Source organism: Eptatretus burgeri, chromosome 16 (genome assembly GCF_056783735.1).
Source record: "Eptatretus burgeri isolate ZD-2024b chromosome 16, Ebu_testis_v1, whole genome shotgun sequence".
Lineage (NCBI taxonomy): Eukaryota > Metazoa > Chordata > Myxini > Myxiniformes > Myxinidae > Eptatretus > Eptatretus burgeri.
In genome coordinates, this window is record NC_140976.1 from 54,327,242 (window position 1) to 54,345,984 (window position 18,743).

General features: G+C 43.0%; 1 protein-coding gene across 2 annotated transcripts in view; it reads left to right on the plus strand.

Annotated features, from left to right (window-relative positions):
- The window catches only part of LOC147011086 (kelch-like protein 5), a 125,885-nt gene that overhangs the window by 12,526 nt on the left and 94,616 nt on the right, over positions 1-18,743 (plus strand). For both annotated transcript variants that reach the window (XM_085858663.1, XM_085858664.1), the window contains exon 2: positions 17,486-17,635. In XM_085858663.1, coding sequence (XP_085714789.1) covers positions 17,486-17,635 — 150 coding nt within the window. The remainder of the gene's footprint in view (positions 1-17,485; positions 17,636-18,743) is intronic.

Consider the following 18,743-nt stretch of genomic DNA (forward strand, 5'->3'; position numbering starts at 1 on the left):
TATATTAGGGTGTTTCATTTTTTCTGAAGTGCAATAATTTTATCAGCACAGGTTTGCCTTTGAACCTTTCCTATAAAAAGTGCTTCATGCAAAATCTTAGCGAAATGGGATCGTGTTAACAGGTCACACACTCTTGAATGGTATGTTGACGTTTTTAGCAGCGTCTCGCGTTGCGAACGCTGCTCATAGAGAGCTCGGCGTTGTTCATCTTCTTCTTGTTCTTCTTTTTGTGAAGACAAAAACTTAATCTCTTGGCCTCAGCTCTTGTATAGACAAGATCCGGATCTCCTTAAATACTGATCACATGTACGGTGCCTTTTGAGAGCGTCTATCATGAACTTTTAAATATTGTTAGGAATTTGGAATTCAATTGCACACAACATACAGGTTCCCTTAGTCAGCTATGTCGATAATTGCATATCGATATGTCGATAGCAATACCGATATGTCGATAACAGATACCGTTCTTCGGCTGCTGGACACGTATCAGATTGCTGACAAGATCATCGGTCTCTCATTTGATACGACTGCGTCCAACAGTGGCATGATTAGCGGAGCCTGCACCATAATTGAACAGTCCCTTGGAAGACCTCTTCTTTGGCTGGCATTCCGACATCACATTCACAAGGTGGTACTGAAGAACACCTATGAACTCCTCTTCGGCTCTCCCCAGCTCCCGACATTCCCCTCTTCAAACGATTCCGAGGAAAATGGGACGTCTTGGACAAGACATCTGCCGGTACCCTCAGCGACGAACAACCCCTGGATGAGTGGAGCGAATCACAAAGGCTGAAGATGATGGACTTCCTCAGGAGAGTCATCCATGATGCAGCCCACCCAAGAGAGGACTATCTCGAACTCCTTCAGCTCTCTCTTCTCTACCTAGGAGGATGGAGCGGAGATCTGCCTCGATTTAGGGCCCCTGGAGTCTACCATCAGGCGAGATGGATGGCAAAGGCTATTTATATCCTGAAGATTGCCCTGTTTTTGCAACAACTGGAGCTGACGAGTTCGGAAAAACGCGGAGCCCGACGACTGGCCTGTTTCGTCAGTCTCATTTACGTCAGATTCTGGCATGAGGCAGCTGTCCCAAACTGTGCACCGAAGAATGACCTGGAGTTCTTGGCGATTCTCCAGGTGTTTGTGGATAGAGAACTCGGGTCAATGGCAGAGAAGGCCCTCCAAAGGCACCTCTGGTACCTCTCAGAGCAGGGAGTGGCCCTCGCCTTCTTCGACGAACGAGTGTCTCCCGATGACTGGGCGGCCATGATCAAGAACCTAAGCCATCCAGCAACCTCGAAAGCACTCAAGAGACTTGAAAAGAAGAACTTCACTCTCCCTGACGGTCTTTCCAAATTGGTAACAGGGCGAACACTAGAGGCCATTGGGATCTTTGCTGGGAGGATGGTCACTACCCATAACGTGGAAGATGTTTTGCAAGATCCACGAACTCGAGCCACCGTCCGAGGACTGCAGGTCACCAATGATGCAGCAGAGAGAGGAGTGGCACTGATACAAAAACTCCAAGCCCGAACCGAAGACGAGCAGCAGAAGCAGTTCCTCCTCAAAGTTGTTCATCATGACCGCAAGACCATCAAGAGAACAAAGGCTGGAGTGACTGCTAAGTTCCCTCCTGCTCCTTGAGCCCAACGATTTGATTGCCCTGCTCTACTTGCATAATTGTTCTACATTTCTTTTTCATAAATTTTTTTGCTAATTTTCAGTTCAATAAACGTTCGTTGCAATTTCTTGTCTTCTCCTCCATTTGATTTTTTCGAAGTTTCATTTGAAATGTGGAATCTTGTCCAACTTGAAATGTGGAATCTTGTCCAACTGTGGGACCAGTAAATATTGACGAATCAAACCAAATATTTGCCTAAAATATTTATGGGTCATAAGAAACAAGGGGACACCCCTTCTGACAATTTTCAACAAATTTCATTTTTTTACCACCATGAGTGAAACACCCTTATATCTTCTTCTTCTTTCAGCTGCTCCCGTTCGGGGTCGCCACAGTGGATCATCCGTATGATCCGCATCGTGATTTGGCACATGTTTTACGCCGGATGCCCTTCCTGACGCAACCCTGGTTGCCTCTTACGACACAGGGATATGGTACACGTATTTTAACCGGGGTATACACCGGCCCAGTATACTGGTACTCATTTCGCCGACCTCGGAAGGATGACAGGCTGAGTCAACCCCCTGGTGTATTAATTCAGTGGCCCAACGGGACTTGAACTCAGGACCTCTTGAATCCCAAGCCGCTGCCCTAACCACTGCACCAACACCAGGCTTGAAACACCCTTATATATATATATATATATATATATATATATATATATATATATATATATATATATATATATATATATATATATATATATATATATATATATATATATATATATATATATATATATATATATATATATATATATATATGCATATATACATTTATGCATATATACATTTATACATACATACATTGGGAACATACACTGTACAGAACATTTGTGCTTCCCAGGCAGTCTCCTGGGCTATTGGGCACAATGCTGGACAGGTCACCACTCCAACACCTCCCAGCAAGCTGGTATTCATTTTGCCATCTTCAGAAGGATGACAGGCTGAATCAACCCCACCTGGTATTAATTTAACAGCCAAGCAGTATTTGAACTCAGGACCCTCGGATCCCAAGCCCACCACTCTAAGCATTAAGCCAACACCAGGCATATATAAATTTATAATATATATATATATATATATATATATATATATATATATATATATATATATATATATATATATATGTGCGCAGGTGTATGTATACACAGTACATGGAGACACTCTCATTACACACACACACACACACACACACACACACACACACACACACACACACACACACACACACACACACACACACACACACACACACACACACACACACACACACACACACACACACACACACACCACACCACAATCCAATCCACAACGCCAAAACAGCCGTGCTTTATATCACTTGACTGGCGATTGAAAGATCAATGGTTTGATTCCATTCCATTATTGAGGCTTTCTCAGGTAAGTGTTTTAAATTGCCACGAGACACGTCTTGGAAGGTGATAATTTAATGAAATTGTCTGCAGAAACTACAATTCTGCAAGCACTGACTTGAAATTCTTCTCAAGTCACCGATTACATCCATTACTGAACCCCACATGTGGACAAAACGAATCCACTGATTTCAAATCCTGTCGGGTTGGCCTGTTCATGTTCCCATTCAAACCGTTGCCACATGATATGTCATGAACCCATGTTTGAAGTCTTTGGTGTCAGTGACTGGGAGCTCGGCGCTTAGGAACCCAGACAGAATCAGAGTGGGCGCTCCAACAATCACACCACCGAGTCTGGTTGGAATCCGACCTGCTGGCTGCAATATTTTAGTATTTTCATTTTTAGTATTTCTTAAATAACAAGCTAACTGTAGAAATAAATGTGGTGGTGGTGGTGGAGATGGGAAAGTGTATATAAATAAATTAAATTATTCAACATAGTGTGTCGGGTTTTTGAATCGTAAAAGGTATGTGAATGAATTATTCAAGATGGAATGATGGTGGCAGTGATGGTGAAGTATATGTAAATAAACAATTCAAAGTTGTGTGTTGGTAGTGGAGATGGTAAAGTGTATATTTATACTAACGTGTGTATGTGTGTGTGTCTGTGTGTGTCCTCCATAACTCCAAAACCAAGAAACTTTGGGGCCCCAAACTTTGCATGAATACTAAGAGAGCTCCAAAGCTGTGCGTGAGTGAAAATTGGGTGTTTTGGTTAATTTAAACAACCCTTTTTGAAAATAATGAATGGCATTTAAATAATTATCCTTTATTAAGGTGTCATCCTTGTTCACCCCTTTGGTCAACGTGCTGAGGTCTTAATTTGTCATTTTGTTCGGCCCATTCAAACATTCCTTGATATGGAAACACCATCCACTCTCACGGACTAATTAAAGTATTTCATCGATATATTATATCTGATTTGTGAATCATATCTCGTGGACTAAATAAGTGTCGAAACCTGGAGTGAAATCTGAAAATTTTAACAAATTCGTGGATTTTTTTTTTTTTATAACTAAGTGTATTTATTTGAGCAAAGCATAAAACTTAACTTTTTCTACTGTTCGGACAATTAAATTTTGTGAAGAAAAGATTTAGGAACGTGCAGAAAGACTAACCTCGTTGAATACAACACCGTGCTTTGTAACCTGCTTTTACAAACCGTGACGATACAGTCCAGAGGGGTCCTTTTTTTCAGCAATTACCGATGCAGATTGTGTTTTCACCGTTTTGTGCGATCTGCTTTCATGACAAAATATTAATATAAATATTCTAATAGTGTTGCAATATATTAAGAGTCGGCAGTTTCCGCAAGCAAAGAGGAAATGTACTTTTTTATTGCTGCAAGTGAAGAGTGTTTTTTTTGTTAGCCTATCTAGAATTTAAATTCCAGACAAGGTAATGTCAACACGCTCCATCCATCCGTCTGTCTGTCTCCTATTTCGACTTCTCCGGCCAAACTGCTGGGCCAATCTGGCTGAAATTTTGCAGCTACGTTCCTCTCCTATCCTGATAGTGGGGCAACGTAGCTAAATATAGCATAACAATTGTGCATTTTGTGAGGAAAGCACCAAATTTGGCACACTAGTAGCCTATCATATTATGAACAGATTTGGATATTGGGCCATCTCAAATTTTTTGATGGCAGTGGAAAATGGCTGCCACAGCCATCAGCGGCTGAATTTGAGATGGCCCAATATCCAAATCTGTTCATAATATGATAGGCTACTAGTGTGCCAAATTTGGTGCTTTCCTCACAAAATGCACAATTGTTATGCTAAGTTGCCCCACTATGACTGGTAACAGGAATTGCAAAGCTCCTTCCAGTCACATGACTTGAAGTAGGTCAAAATGGCTGACAGTAAATTTCTTCAAAATATTCTTCTCCAGACCTACCAGTCAGAATGCCACCAAATTTGGGTTCCATCAATCGGCCAGGGCAGGGATGTTAAATTGTGGAGGTTATGCCAATCACTTGACCGGAAGTGTGTCAAAATGACCGACTTAGTCAACTTTTGGGAAAATCGCATTAATTCCTTTAAAAATCTTCTCCAGACCCACCAGTCAGAATGCTACCGAATTTAGGTTACAACATTATGTCAGGTTAGGAATGTTAAATTTCTGAAGTGATGCCGATCACGTGACCTTAAGTGTGTTAAAATGGCCGCCTTGGTCAACATTTGGGAAAATCGCATTAATCCCTTTTGAAATCTTCCTCTCCAGAACCACCAGTCAAAATGCTACCAAATTTGGGTTTCAACATTATGTCAGGGTAGGAATGTTAAATTGCAGAGGTCATGCCAAACGCATGATAGCAAGTGGGTCAAAAATGGCGGGCTTCGTAAATGTTTGGGAAAATCGCATAAATTCTTTCAAAAACCTTCTTGTCCAGCCCCACCCGTTAGAATGCTACCAAATTTTGGTTACAACATTAGGCCAAGGCCCAGATAAGCTACAGGTCCAGTGGTCCTATTTTTCACGTTGCTTTCGAGTGTAATCATTTTATTTTTGCTTGCATTCCCCACCCCCCCCCTTTTCGTTAAAGTTTAAAGAAATAAACTCAAGTTAAAATTTCAGCAGAATATATAATAAATAGATGGGAGTGGGGAAGTATGGACAAAGACATTCATGTTCTTTTAACAATTTATTTATTTTTTAATTCCATTATCTTGATGTACAGCTCATGGAGAGGAGGACGCAGACAAATATTCTAAACAGGGTATTGATGGAAACGGTCAAAATTCAAATGGCATCTTCTGTCATCGAGCCGGCAATCTGGGAGCAACAATTCCCATTTATTGCCACATCTGATGCCATTTAAATGCTCTCATGGTAGAGAGGTGTTCCATTTGAAACTGCTTGTTTGATATATTTAGCTTTTCATTGCCTTGGTTCCGTAATAAAAATTTGTGTTGTGTCAAAGCCAGTGACCAATTACAAATTAATAGATAGATTGCAAGCACATTTGTATGCTGGACAGACATGTACAGTCGATGGGATTTGAATCTGGGTTCCCTACATCACGAGCCATCGGTTCACAAACCAGCCAACCCTTGTGGAATCGAAATTTCTCCCCTTTCTCCCCAATACCAGAGTACAAGAAGCCCTGTTGATTGTCTGATTTGGCACCACCTATCATTCCTGTGCCCTCACGCAGTCCTTTCATTTTATTAGACCCCGGTCTACTGGTTTCACCGGAGGGGACTATAGATTTGTCATCCATTCGTCCATCCCACCTGAGGTTTTACAGCCTTTTTACCCATACACTTTAACATATTCAACTGAAACTTGGAAAGTGGCTTTATTATGATAAGTTACGGAACATGTTCGAGTTTCAGGGCATTTTGGCAATTTTCATAGAGTTATGCCCTTTTCAAACTTGGAAAATATCACATATTATACCTCGGTCAGCATCCAGCTGCCCTGACTCCACATCAATGCTTTACACCCATTGGCTGGACAGTTGGCCTGACTTCACCGCAATAAAATCATGTGCCGCCATTGCATGAAGCAGCACAGACAGATCGTCAGGCCTTAGGCCTGGGTGTCGTCCATGGCTCATTGCAATTGGAATGATCCCAGGTATATAACCACGATGTATTATATATGCACATAAGCCATATGCATGTTTTTTGCTTCATGAATGTACATCGGGTTATTAGCTTGTCTTGAATTAGAATTCTAGATAAGGTATTGTCATCATGCACCGTCCGTCCATCTCCTATTTCGACTTGGCCTGCTTGGCCGATCTGGCTCAAATTTGGCAGCAACATTCCGCTCCTGACTGGTAACGGGGATTGCAAAGCTCGTTCTGGTCACGTGACTTTAAGTAGGTCAAAATGGCAGACTCGGTAAATTCCTTCAAAAATCTTCTTCTCCAGACACACCAGTCAGAATGCTACCTCCCAAATTTGTGTTATAACATTAGGCCAGGGCCCAGATAAGCTGCAGGTTCAGTGGTCCTTTTTTTTCTCTTATGAAATAGGCAAAGCCGAGAAACGAACGAAACACGGTTGGTAGAAAGGTTCTTCTTCTTCATTTCGTTTCCGGTTTCGGCTCGAATGTGCATTGAATCAAACTTACTTGTATCTCTGGCTTGTTATCCTAGCTTCTTTATTGGTTTCTCGTCTACAAAAGATATCAGTAAATTAAAATTTATTTTCCTTTTATTTTGTGGAATAGACCCAAACATGGTGGGGGTTTTTCTTCTTCATTGGGACCGGTAGAGAACATGGATTGCAAAACAATTCTCACTCTTGTTTTATTTGTATACAAAGTCTAGGTTCGTGGAAGGAGGTAATGCACCGGCGTTGGGGCAGTGGAACGATATGTGGACGCAACAACGGGATGAAAACCAACCTTTTGCATGAGGACACTAAACTGCCATGTTTCTGAGTAGGCCACCCAACCAGATGACACCGCATGTCTGAAAGCTTATTATTTTATTGGTGATCTAAGGTTCATGGAGGAGCATTGTACATTGAGCACGTAGACATGGATACTTGAAGACATTAATTTACTTTAACGTGAATTCCACGGAGGTTAATAGACAATTGGCAAATTTAAACAGCGGCATCAGACTTGAACCTGGGATCCCAGCATCATGAGCCGTGTGCTCAGATTTCATTGTTGCTGCAGTCCTCGGTGAAGGCCCTCCTCCATTCATACCTTTTCATCAGGTGGTCCATTTGTCTCCCTCCGGACAGAGATCCTGCAAAAGCTTTCCGTTTTCACCGGTCATTGTTCAAGGAAATGATGTGTGATGGTCTTGCAGCTGATCTCGAATTCCAGAAAATTCTACAAACGTTGCACATACATCTTTTTGCCACAACAGCGGCAAAGAAAGTAGGCCTATACTGCCAAAAAATCATTTCCTTCATTAGAAATAGTTTCCTAAACTAAGAAAAGTTTTCTTGAAGCAATGAAACCCATGAGAGAATCTTTCTAGCTGCAAGAAAAAAGTTTCTCATGCTTTTCTTGTTTCAAGAAAACTTTTCTTATTTTTAGAGAATATTTTCTTACGAAGAAAATTACTTCTGGCGGTGTACATCTTGGACCCTATACCTCGTATGAGACCCACCACCAGGACACAGGTATGAAGTCATCGCTTGTTGTGAGGAAAGCCTTCAAACCAAGTCGCATCATTGGCTGAGGGTGTGGCTGTGATGCTGATGCAACACCCTCTATAGGTTGGAGCAGGAATACGAATATAGGTCCTCTCTGCGAGATACCAGGATGACAGTTTGTAGCTGGGCTGAGATTCAAACCCAGGCTGGAGATGTCTTACAGGCTTGTGTGTGCACCACTAGTCCATCCTGCCAAGCCAACCCAGTCTCGTGAGTCTCCAGGATATTGAATTCTGCGCACCGAACACCGTAACTTCAATATATCAATATCATTTCGGTTGCAGTCAATGAGCAGGAAAGTCTGATTCTATCTATAAGGCTCTGATTGCTTTGTTACGTTGCTGCTTTGATTGCTTTGCAAACTTCTAAGTGACAATTTGTTCATTAGGTGCTGTTTCGTCCGTCTTTTTATTTCCTCCAACTCGCTCGTCTCTCTCGCCACTTTTGTACAATCGGATCACGAATCTCCGAGTGTAACATCATCAAGGAGTCTCCTGTGTGCACTCAGCCAACGTGCCAAGGCACTTACGAAACGGGAACCTCTTTCCAGTCATTTTCCCAGCTCTACGATTGACCCCAAGATGGGAATGCAAAATTTTGACCAAGTTTTGCACTTTGTTGCAAAAAATACTGGAACAAAGTTGTTATTTTATTTATTTATATATTTTTCCCATGTCTTAAACACCATTGAGTCAGACCACCATCTCGACATCCTCTGCAACTGATATGTGATATGGGAAAGAGCTACCTGCTTTGGTAAGACCAACGGATCAAGTTGAAATTGAATGAAAACACAAACAGCGAATATCCACTGTATTTCCCAGGCATTGAATGTAATACCTGGGGGAACAAGGTAAAGTAATATCAGTATGAGTCAGGTGAGAGAAGATGCCACCCCCTCCACCCCTTCTACCACCACCATTGTATATGTACATCCTTCTCAGTCAGTCCTTTTGTTCAGTAACCTGAACATTTTTACCTCCACCACTGAAGGCGGACGGAGGTTGTGTTTTCAACTCTGTCTGTGAGCAGGATATCTCAAAAGGTTGTTGACGGATTCGGACGAAAGTTGATGGACAGGCTGGGTGTGTGATAAGGACGAATTGATTCGATTTTGGTGAAGATCCGGATCTGGAGACGAGAATTATTTTTTTTTCAATGATTCTTCACCATTGAGCGATGGGGCCAAAATGACACATAGCACGATATCTTCAAAAAGTTGTGGACGGATTTGGATGAAACTTGGTGGACAGGTGGGGTGGTGTCGCAAGGAAGAATTGTTTCGATTTTGGTGTGCACGAGGCCGAATGGTCCAGATGCAGATGCGGCCTATCAGTGGGATACAAGACGTAAACTGTTCAGCTTGGCAGAGGTATGCGCTCTACCGAGTGTCGTTCTCGGTTTCATTTGAAATTTCGTGCAAAACTCACTCACAGAGCACTCTGGTGCAGATGTTTTAGGACATTTATCGAGTCAAGCAGCTGTTGAACATGCATCCAGAAGAGAGAAGGTTATATGGGGCTTGGGGGTAACACCTGTGCAAGTTTTGCCGCATATTATCCCAATGATAATAATACCTGTAATAGTCATAATAATGACAACAATATCAAACTTTCACGAGCCTCAGCATTTCTCGAGATATTATTCACTCTTTCTGTCGATATTTCTATTCATGAACCTAAATATAAAAATAATAACCATTGTAATTATTTCCTCTTTTGGTTGGTGCAAGGTGTTCCAAAATGGTGCTCCCTCGAGGGCCAATTACTAGACATTCAAACAGGCAATTAAGAGTGTGTGTGTGACAACAGACCGCTGCAGCTGTCGCAACGGTATTAGCCTCCCACTGCGCTTTGCTTCCTTAACCACATCAACGTACACACTAGGCCTTCCTTTCTAACCCTTCTCAGAATCCCTGCTGCATAGCCAGGCAGTACCATGCTGCTTGCTCCTCTCCAAGGGTAAAAAAAAAAACCCCAAAAAACCTCCTTTTGGATTCTGGCATGATGTGTGCGCCATTCCGAGTCCCTCACTGCCATAATACAGGATTAATTCAGAACCACGAAGAACATTACTCGGCCAAAACTTCCAAAATGGCGTTAATGGCGGTTATAGGAACACCCTGGGCCCAATTACAGCTTCAATGTGTCGTGGCGGTGTTCCCACAAAAATTCCGCAGTGGATACCTGGAACATTTCATGAATGTTTGACCATGATTACCATGTATACTTGCAGGAGACATGAAAAGAGTGGTTCATAGTTCCTGATTTGTCATTGGAAGGCATCAATCAGTAGCTGGTTGACTCGACTTTGATTTGGTTTGGTATGGTATGATTTGTGAGCCGATTTTTATGGTCTTCAACAGCTGCATGCCATGAATTACACCAATTGTCACACCGGGCCTTTTATGTTCGCCTTATGTAGCAAAAAGAACTGCATGTATGAACTTTATTTTATATATATATATTTTTTTTTTTACAAAGAAAGATGGCTCTGTGCGCATCCTGTGTGTTATCAACAGAGGGAGGGTGGAGGGAGAATCAAATAGCTTTTCTTCTTGAAATATTTTTCAGAGCTACATTTAAACACATGATTTTGATTCTATTGATCCTATCCGTGTTGAAAGCTCTGCCTCAAATAAGTGTCGGGCCATGGTGGGTGATAGACATGCTCGAGCCCCAATTGTGTGTGTGTGTGTGTGTGTGTGTGTGTGTGTGTGTGTGTGTGTGTGTGTGTGTGTGTGTGTGTGTGTGTGTGTGTGTCCGCACGCCGATATTTGCTGTTGGATGTTAAAGATCCTGTGGTGTCCTTCGCGAAAAGTATGTGTGAACTATCGCCGACACGTTGGCCAAATTCCGAATTCCTGCCCGAACATTAGTTGAACGAACCACGCGGTTCGTGAAAGACTTACGGCAAGTTTCCCCCGGTCACCAAGCAGATGAAAAGGGAAGCTGCTTGGTGACAGCTTTTGATTTTACATTACATGAACTTCTGGGTTGGCAGGCATGACGCTGTGGTGAAGATGTCATCACAACCTTGGTCATATATATTGTTGCAGACCCAGGGTCACGGGGGTACTATGAAGGTGCAGGGTATGCCTGGTTCTCCCCAGATTCACCGGGTATCGCAAGCCATCGCACACGAAAAACTGTGTCGCGGTGGGTCACTAAACAACCGCGAACGCCAATAACTTGACCACGTGACTTAGGGTCCTCCGTCTGACACTGTTTACCAAGGAACACGTGATCTCCTTATCGGGGAATCACGCCCTCGGCAATTATGCTATTATTTTTATTAGATCATGATTAATGCGTTTGAGCTTTCCGCTAACATGATGTCGGGCTGATAGGGGAGCCCATTAATGGGGAATGATAACCTCCCGGCTAATCTACATACGGACATTGCTGGACCCATGTAAGAAAGGACAACCATGGGCAGATTGGAAATCTAACAACAATAATTTATTTACAATGAGCAATGAGGGGGTACAGGAAGGAGGAAGGGGCACTTAAGGGCATTAATGGTGTCAAAGGGAAACCAGGGCAGGAAAAGGGGAAATCCAATAAAAAAAAGTGTAAGCAAGGTGTGTATTTATAACAAGGGAAAGCAAATATCCAAGTGGCAGATTTAACCTATGCTTTACCTACTGGCTAACAAATCAGGGTACCCATTAGACCACATACACACAGGAGACAAATTGGGACTGGTACATACGTCACCGTCACCCTCCCCAACTTGATACCGCTTTCCGAAATGGCCTCGACACTGCTCTCCACCAATGAGGGTCCACAAGCTCCGTCAGGAGCATGAACCATTGCATCCAAGACCAGGGAAGAACCGAGTGCAATGACCCAGGCAGAGAGAGAGAGAGAGAGAGAGAGAGAGAGAGAGAGAGAGAGAGAGAGAGAGAGAGAGAGAGAGAGAGAGAGAGAGAGAGAGAGAGTGAGCGAGTGCCACGACCAGGACCCCGATAGCTCAAGGCAAAAGAAGAAAGAGAGCGCAAAAAAACTGGGTCAATTTAACTCGGGGGCGATGACAGAGAGAGAGCGTGGCAACCAGGATCAAGGTATCTCTGGGGCAACGACAGAGAGAGTGAATCAGCATGCCGAGTGCAGCTTTATAGCCCTGGTGGCAGGCGGGGCCAAAGAGCCACACGTCGGATCCCCCGAGGCAGCCTGAGACCAGCCATTGGGCCACGTCAGACCCCACGAGATGGCCCCATGCCAGCCATTGGAGGGTTCCCCCACATCCCCGCCAATTCTGCCGCCCGACCAGATATTCAGTCATTTGATCCTTCTGGCTGTCATCATGAACAGAGCTGTGCACTTAACATTGGGGTAATCCCTTCTACCCCATGCTCCTGGGATGAACCCGAAACATCCAACAATGTTCATGGCACAAAGCCAGGGAATGGAGCAATCATTTCAGGGAGGCTGGGTCGTGTGTTGGTTCGTTTGCAACTATTCTAAAAGTCTATGTGGTGTGTGCATTTCAATTTCAGCATGCGGTTTATAAAACCACAACAATATATACCAACAGGATATGCTGACACATTGTCAGCAATTACGAACCGTGCTTCCCCCTTGTCTTGGCTCGCGTACCTGCAATTCATTTTTCATTCATGTATTTTCATTTAATTTTTTGCATTTATTTATAAACCTCATTTGCGGATGCTTTACGACAGTTCCTTGATTTTTATCTGGTGTACGGCTTCAATGTCCATTGGTGTACAAAATTGACGTCCTTCCCCATTGTCTCGGGTCGCCCACCTGCATTTTTTCATTTATTTATTTATTTATTTATTTATTTATTTGATCAATTTCTTTATATTTTCATTTATGGATGCTCTCCGATGATTCTGTGACCCCCCCCCCTCCCCAGTGTACCGGCTTCGATGTCCATCGGCACATAAAATTTCAGCTTTCTACGTCACCCGGAAGGTACCGATCTCTAATATCAGTCAGTCAGTGAGTAGGTCAGTCAGTCAGTGGTTAGAAAGAGCTTTATTATATATATATATATATATATATATATATATATATATATATATATATATATATATATATATATATATATATATATATATATATATACAGATGTTTGGTACAACAGAACTTTAATATGGATACAAACAAATACGACATAATAGTGACCGAAGCTTTTTGTGCTGAAATCTTCAGGGTAAAAATCGCAGAAAGTGATGGAGGAAGTGAAGCCGCGTGCTTTATACGCATGTCTCAATAAGGTAGACACTGATTATTTATAAACCTCATTTGCGGATGCTTTACGACAGTTCCTTGATTTTTATCTGGTGTACGGCTTCAATGTCCATTGGTGTACAAAATTGACGTCCTTCCCCATTGTCTCGGGTCGCCCACCCCGACCCGAACACCCACACAGGGAGTTCAACCGTAATGTCGTCACGGTTACTCTGAACGCCCATTGGTTGGCTCATCATCTTCACCTTGAGCTCCCATTGGCTGGAGCAGAGTTCGGCGATGATTGACGTTTGCAACCGCATCCTGGAGAGAGGGGGGATGGGTTTCCCTTAAGGTCCATTCACCATTTGTTACCAAACTTCGATTGATCTTTCCATGCTGAAGGAGACACAGAGATCGTCCAAATTCCTTTTGACGACATAATATTGGATCGGTGGTAAGGATGAAGATTGCTTCCAACATACGTAAATGAAACGAGCTCCGACCTCAGCTCAACATCCTGAACATATCTGCATTGTACCGGTCTGCACAGATAGGGTTGGTAACCAGGTGCTGTGCAATGGCAGATGAAGCAGGTACAGTGGTCGTTGGTTGCTGGATATTTCTACATGCTCGCACTGGTTGTGTTCTAACCCTCACAATCTTTCCTCGAATCGCCAAGGGGACGTGTTGTTTCATCCGATCAGCCAATCTTAGTGTTGTGCGGCCCACGTACCGAGCTTCACATCGGCACTTAAAGTCATAAATAACATTCCTGGTTTGTGAGGTGGGTAGCACATCCTTGTTGACTGACATCAGCAAACGGCGAGAGGTAAAGATTACTCGGGGTTGCACAGCCAGAAACGTGTTGGACACAATATGTTTGATTTGTACTTCAAACCTTCGTGATGATTGCCCTTTCCAGGGCATCCTGATATAGACTGGACATTTGTCCGAACCAATCTTCCGATCTCTTGTCGTGTTTAGAAACTTTTGTATGTATCTCATAACTATATGCTCAGGATAACCATTCTCACCGAGTATATTCATGATTTGGTCAATTTCAGCAGGGAGATTACAAGGTGAATAAATCATCTGTTCTCTGTTTACCAGGATATTGATCAAGGCAATTTTGTTTCTCGTGGAGCTGTAGGAATCCAGCGCTGAAGTTTACCACGGAGCTGGAGTCATCAAACACGTTACCGTTTTTGGACGTGTTGGTTGATAGATCCAACCTTGGTTTCACAACATCCGTCTTCCGGAAGCCGACTTTCACAGGGCAGTATACTCGGTGGGACTCCTACAGCTCCACGAGAAACAAAATTGCCTTGATCAATATCCTGGTTAACAGAGCACAGAGGATTTGTTCACCTTGTAATCTCACCACCTCTTATGGTCCCCCATCCAAACTTCGATCTTTTCTACCCCCGTTAATCCACTCCAAACCCACATCCTTCAAATTCTCTGCTTTCCTTCCTGAAAGTCCCTGTAATGTCCATCTTGTATACCCCGTGTTCCCCACCCCATCCCTCTCCCTTCCACAGATCTCCTAATGTCTCTGATCCCCACTGTTTTGTCCCTCCCACTCCCGCCCCTCTTGTCTCATGCCCCCCCCCCTTGTTGTGCGTTAGCTCTCATACAAGTATCGACAAGGTATACAACAACAACAACAACAACAACAACAACACCAAAAAAGCACAACATGTTGTCTTTTGAATAAATCCATTCGCAAAGCGACGATACTTTTGCGAATCAATAATATTGCAACCCAAGAGGCCTGCACAGTTTGACAAGGTAGTCACACTTAACCACAGCAGTTTTACTTCCAATTTAACCACAAGTTTATTTTGTACTTTGAATGTTAATTATGTGAAAGTTATCCGTTCCTGTTCCTGAGTTTGCCTGCCCTGCCCATGGTTTGAAATATTCTGCAAGGCCGACACGCACGAATAGCTTACGCACAGTTCGACAAAGTTGTATAACTTCACCATAACATTTTTATGCCTAAGTTAACCATATGTCTAACTTTTTTGTTACCTTGAACATGCATTAAGTTCAAGTTAGAGATAATTAATGTGATGCATTTTTTTTTAAGCTGAGACATGTCGCAGGTCGACAAGAGCTCCACGTTGCTGCTGTTGTTGTTGGGGTTATTGTAGGGAGTCGATTTTTGAAACCTCCACTCATTGGTCAGGCAGCTGCCGGACCCCACCCACATTTGCCATTTGACTCCACCCACCATGACACCCAAACAAATTGATATGGCCACCATCTTGGTTTTCTGGTAGGCCTAACACTCAGGCCTGTAGGCTTCTGCTGACCATACACTGCCCATGTGGGGTTTTTTTGCGTCGCAGGTTGTGGTCAATGTGCGGTTGTTCTTGTTAATTTGTGTGGTCTTCACCCTTTGTCTGTCTTTGCATGTTGTGGTGTTGTCAAGGGCCATACTTTTGTTATCTCTGTTCTTGTCGAGGTTTGTCTGTGTGTGAGGGCTAGACTGGAAGTTCACAGACAAATTCATTATTAATAATAATAATAATGATTAAGCTGGTTAACATCTACTATTCATACACCATTATTGCTGACATCTTTCTTTATATATGTATATATGGATGTGGGAATTTATTGAGTGACGCAATAACCTCGCACATTCCCGAAGGAGCACGAGAAGCTATCACAATGGTGCTGTGTGCATCATTTGGAGAGTCAGTGAGTCTGCACTCGTTCTCAGATCTACTATGATGTATATACCACGGCTCGACTGTTTATTGTTTAATGCTCTATCTTGTTTCATGATGCACTGCCTATACCAGGATGGAAATGTATCCACAATGTTCCATTTGTCATTCTATAGCTGCTACAGTACGGTCATTGATCGGGGGGTTCACACTGGTGGTTTATGGTTTGTTCAGTTACCAAGCTTCATGTAAAGTGCTTGCCAAGTGGCTTAAGCACTCAAGAAAGTACTCCATTCAAAACCGTCGAGAAGCAATGGCTGGCTTGGCAAGCGCTCGCTGGATGCGTGGTAACTGAACACACCCCAGGACTGAGTGAAAACCATTGCCAAAGTTTCAAGCTTTGTAGGTATTTGTGATTTCGACCACACTACCATGCATGTGATGATGCAACAAACATGTCAACAGCCTTAATATTCCACCAATTGTGCTTTGGGAAGATGGTTTTCTGAAAATTCTGACGTTCCACATTTTCCCGATGGAATGTTTGTCAAAGTGGAAACGAAATTTAGGGTTGTGGTTTGTAATAAAAGATTGTATACATAGTCAAGGCTCGTGGAAGAGCTAGAATGAGTAAACTGAACGGATTAGGACGTAACTGGGCAAAAGGAACAGCAGAGAGAGAGAGAGAGAGAGAGAGAGAGAGAGAGAGAGAGAGAGAGAGAGAGAGAGAGAGAGAGAGAGAGAGAGAGAGGAGGGGAGAGATGGAAACACTAACAGCAAAGGGTGGACAAGATGGACACAGAAGGAAACTCCAAGGAGGGAAAACTGGAAATTTGGAAGGAGGAGGGGTTTGGGTGGGTTAACGAGGGTAGAAAAGATCATGGTTTTGGATTGGGGATGATCTGAGATGGCGGAGAACAGCTATCTTGAAGACCTGGAAGGAAGAATGAGATTCAAGAGCATGTGAAAGTTGATTGCACAATTATGAAAAAAGAAATAATGGTTGCTTTGAAGCTTCACTGTTGTATCTTTTCGAACCAACAAGTTAATATGTTTGCTTTCTCTTATTGTTACCCAACAAATTCTCAGATTTATAGGTGTGGTGGATTATGTGATGATACGTTATGTGACCATAACGCGCACATGGCTGCTCACTCTCGCCAACCCGCACTTGGCAAACATCATTCAGAGTATGCCAAACATTGCTCAGCACGACTTGAGGGAGGCCTTTGCCCCGATGTTCACTGAAATAGGCTGGTTTACATTTTTTAACAAAACAAGTGATTATTTTCTTCCTTTATTGATAAGTATATGTTGTATTATTCTCAGCCTAACCACGGCTCCTTCCGCCTCTGCACCTTTGACAGCACCGAGACAGTGATACCGGTGGGTGAGGATTCCTTTTTTGTGCAAGATCATCCAGAGCGCACGTTACAGCGAATGGAGGCCTTCCTACTGCACCAGCGCCTTTGTGACGTCGTTCTTGTGGTTGGAAGCGAGCGTATCCCAGCACACAGGTAGTGCTACATACAAGTGCCTGGGGAATGGGTATTTCCTGCACCTGACATTCCTTGAGATCCTTCGTGATATGGTTATTCGGCCATCGAAACCGGAATTTATTCTTGCACGCTCATTAATGCAGCAATTTTCTTGTTAAATTTGGATGTGCGTGAAAATGAAAAAAACAAAAACACTCGCCATTGATGTGAATATCGAATATTTTATGCGTATTGTTATTGAGGAAAAGATGGTTGCTATCTCGTAGTTAAGCAAGAGTTCAACATGATGACGTAAGAATGGGAACAAAGTCAGGTGGAGAGTTTGGCTTGGGCGGTGTGCTTATGAAATGATAGCAGGTGTCCTCCAGCGAATTCAAGGTGAATAGAACCACCTGCGGAGGGCACGGTAAAAACAGACTCACATGGCCTCATGGTCCATTCGACTTTTGGGTGTTTAGCTGGAGCTGTCAGCCGTCAGGAGAGTTTCTCGAGGGATAAGTGGCTTATGGCTGCCGGGCATCTATTGCAACATTGCTTTTGGTTCCTCTTGGTCAGCTCTTTCTATAATAGCTGTGCACAAATCACAAACTGTTGTGTTGTTCATGCACTGACGGGGAAGGTGAGCTCGTTTAGGTCATTGTGAGTCATGCTAGTTTTACCCGACTTGTCCTCACTGCAGTTCTGGGAAGTACGAGGGAATCCCCGAATCAAAATCTTGCTAACACGCTTGGTTGAACTCATATTCGCCGGAGAACTTGAAGCTACTTTGAAACAGAAATTTAACTGAACTTGCCATACATTTTACTGACATGGTAAAAACGTTTACATTTCCTTTGGGTCCCTTCAACTGTCATATTCTTGGTGATAAAAAAAACACAAAATGTATACACAGTAGCAACATCTGTAGAGGTCATCTCATCGGTAGATCCGTTTGAAACTGAGAGTCGATATTAAAATTTGGAGGCTAGTATAAGGTATGAAAATCAAATCCGCCATTGCTTTTCTTTCACTTCAAAGCACTTTTAGATAATCTGGAAAATCTGGGGGATAATTCATATCTTCATCTGAATTCCAAGCAAATTACTGAGAAACCATTGTGCTTGTGATGCTGCTTGTCTTATGATGC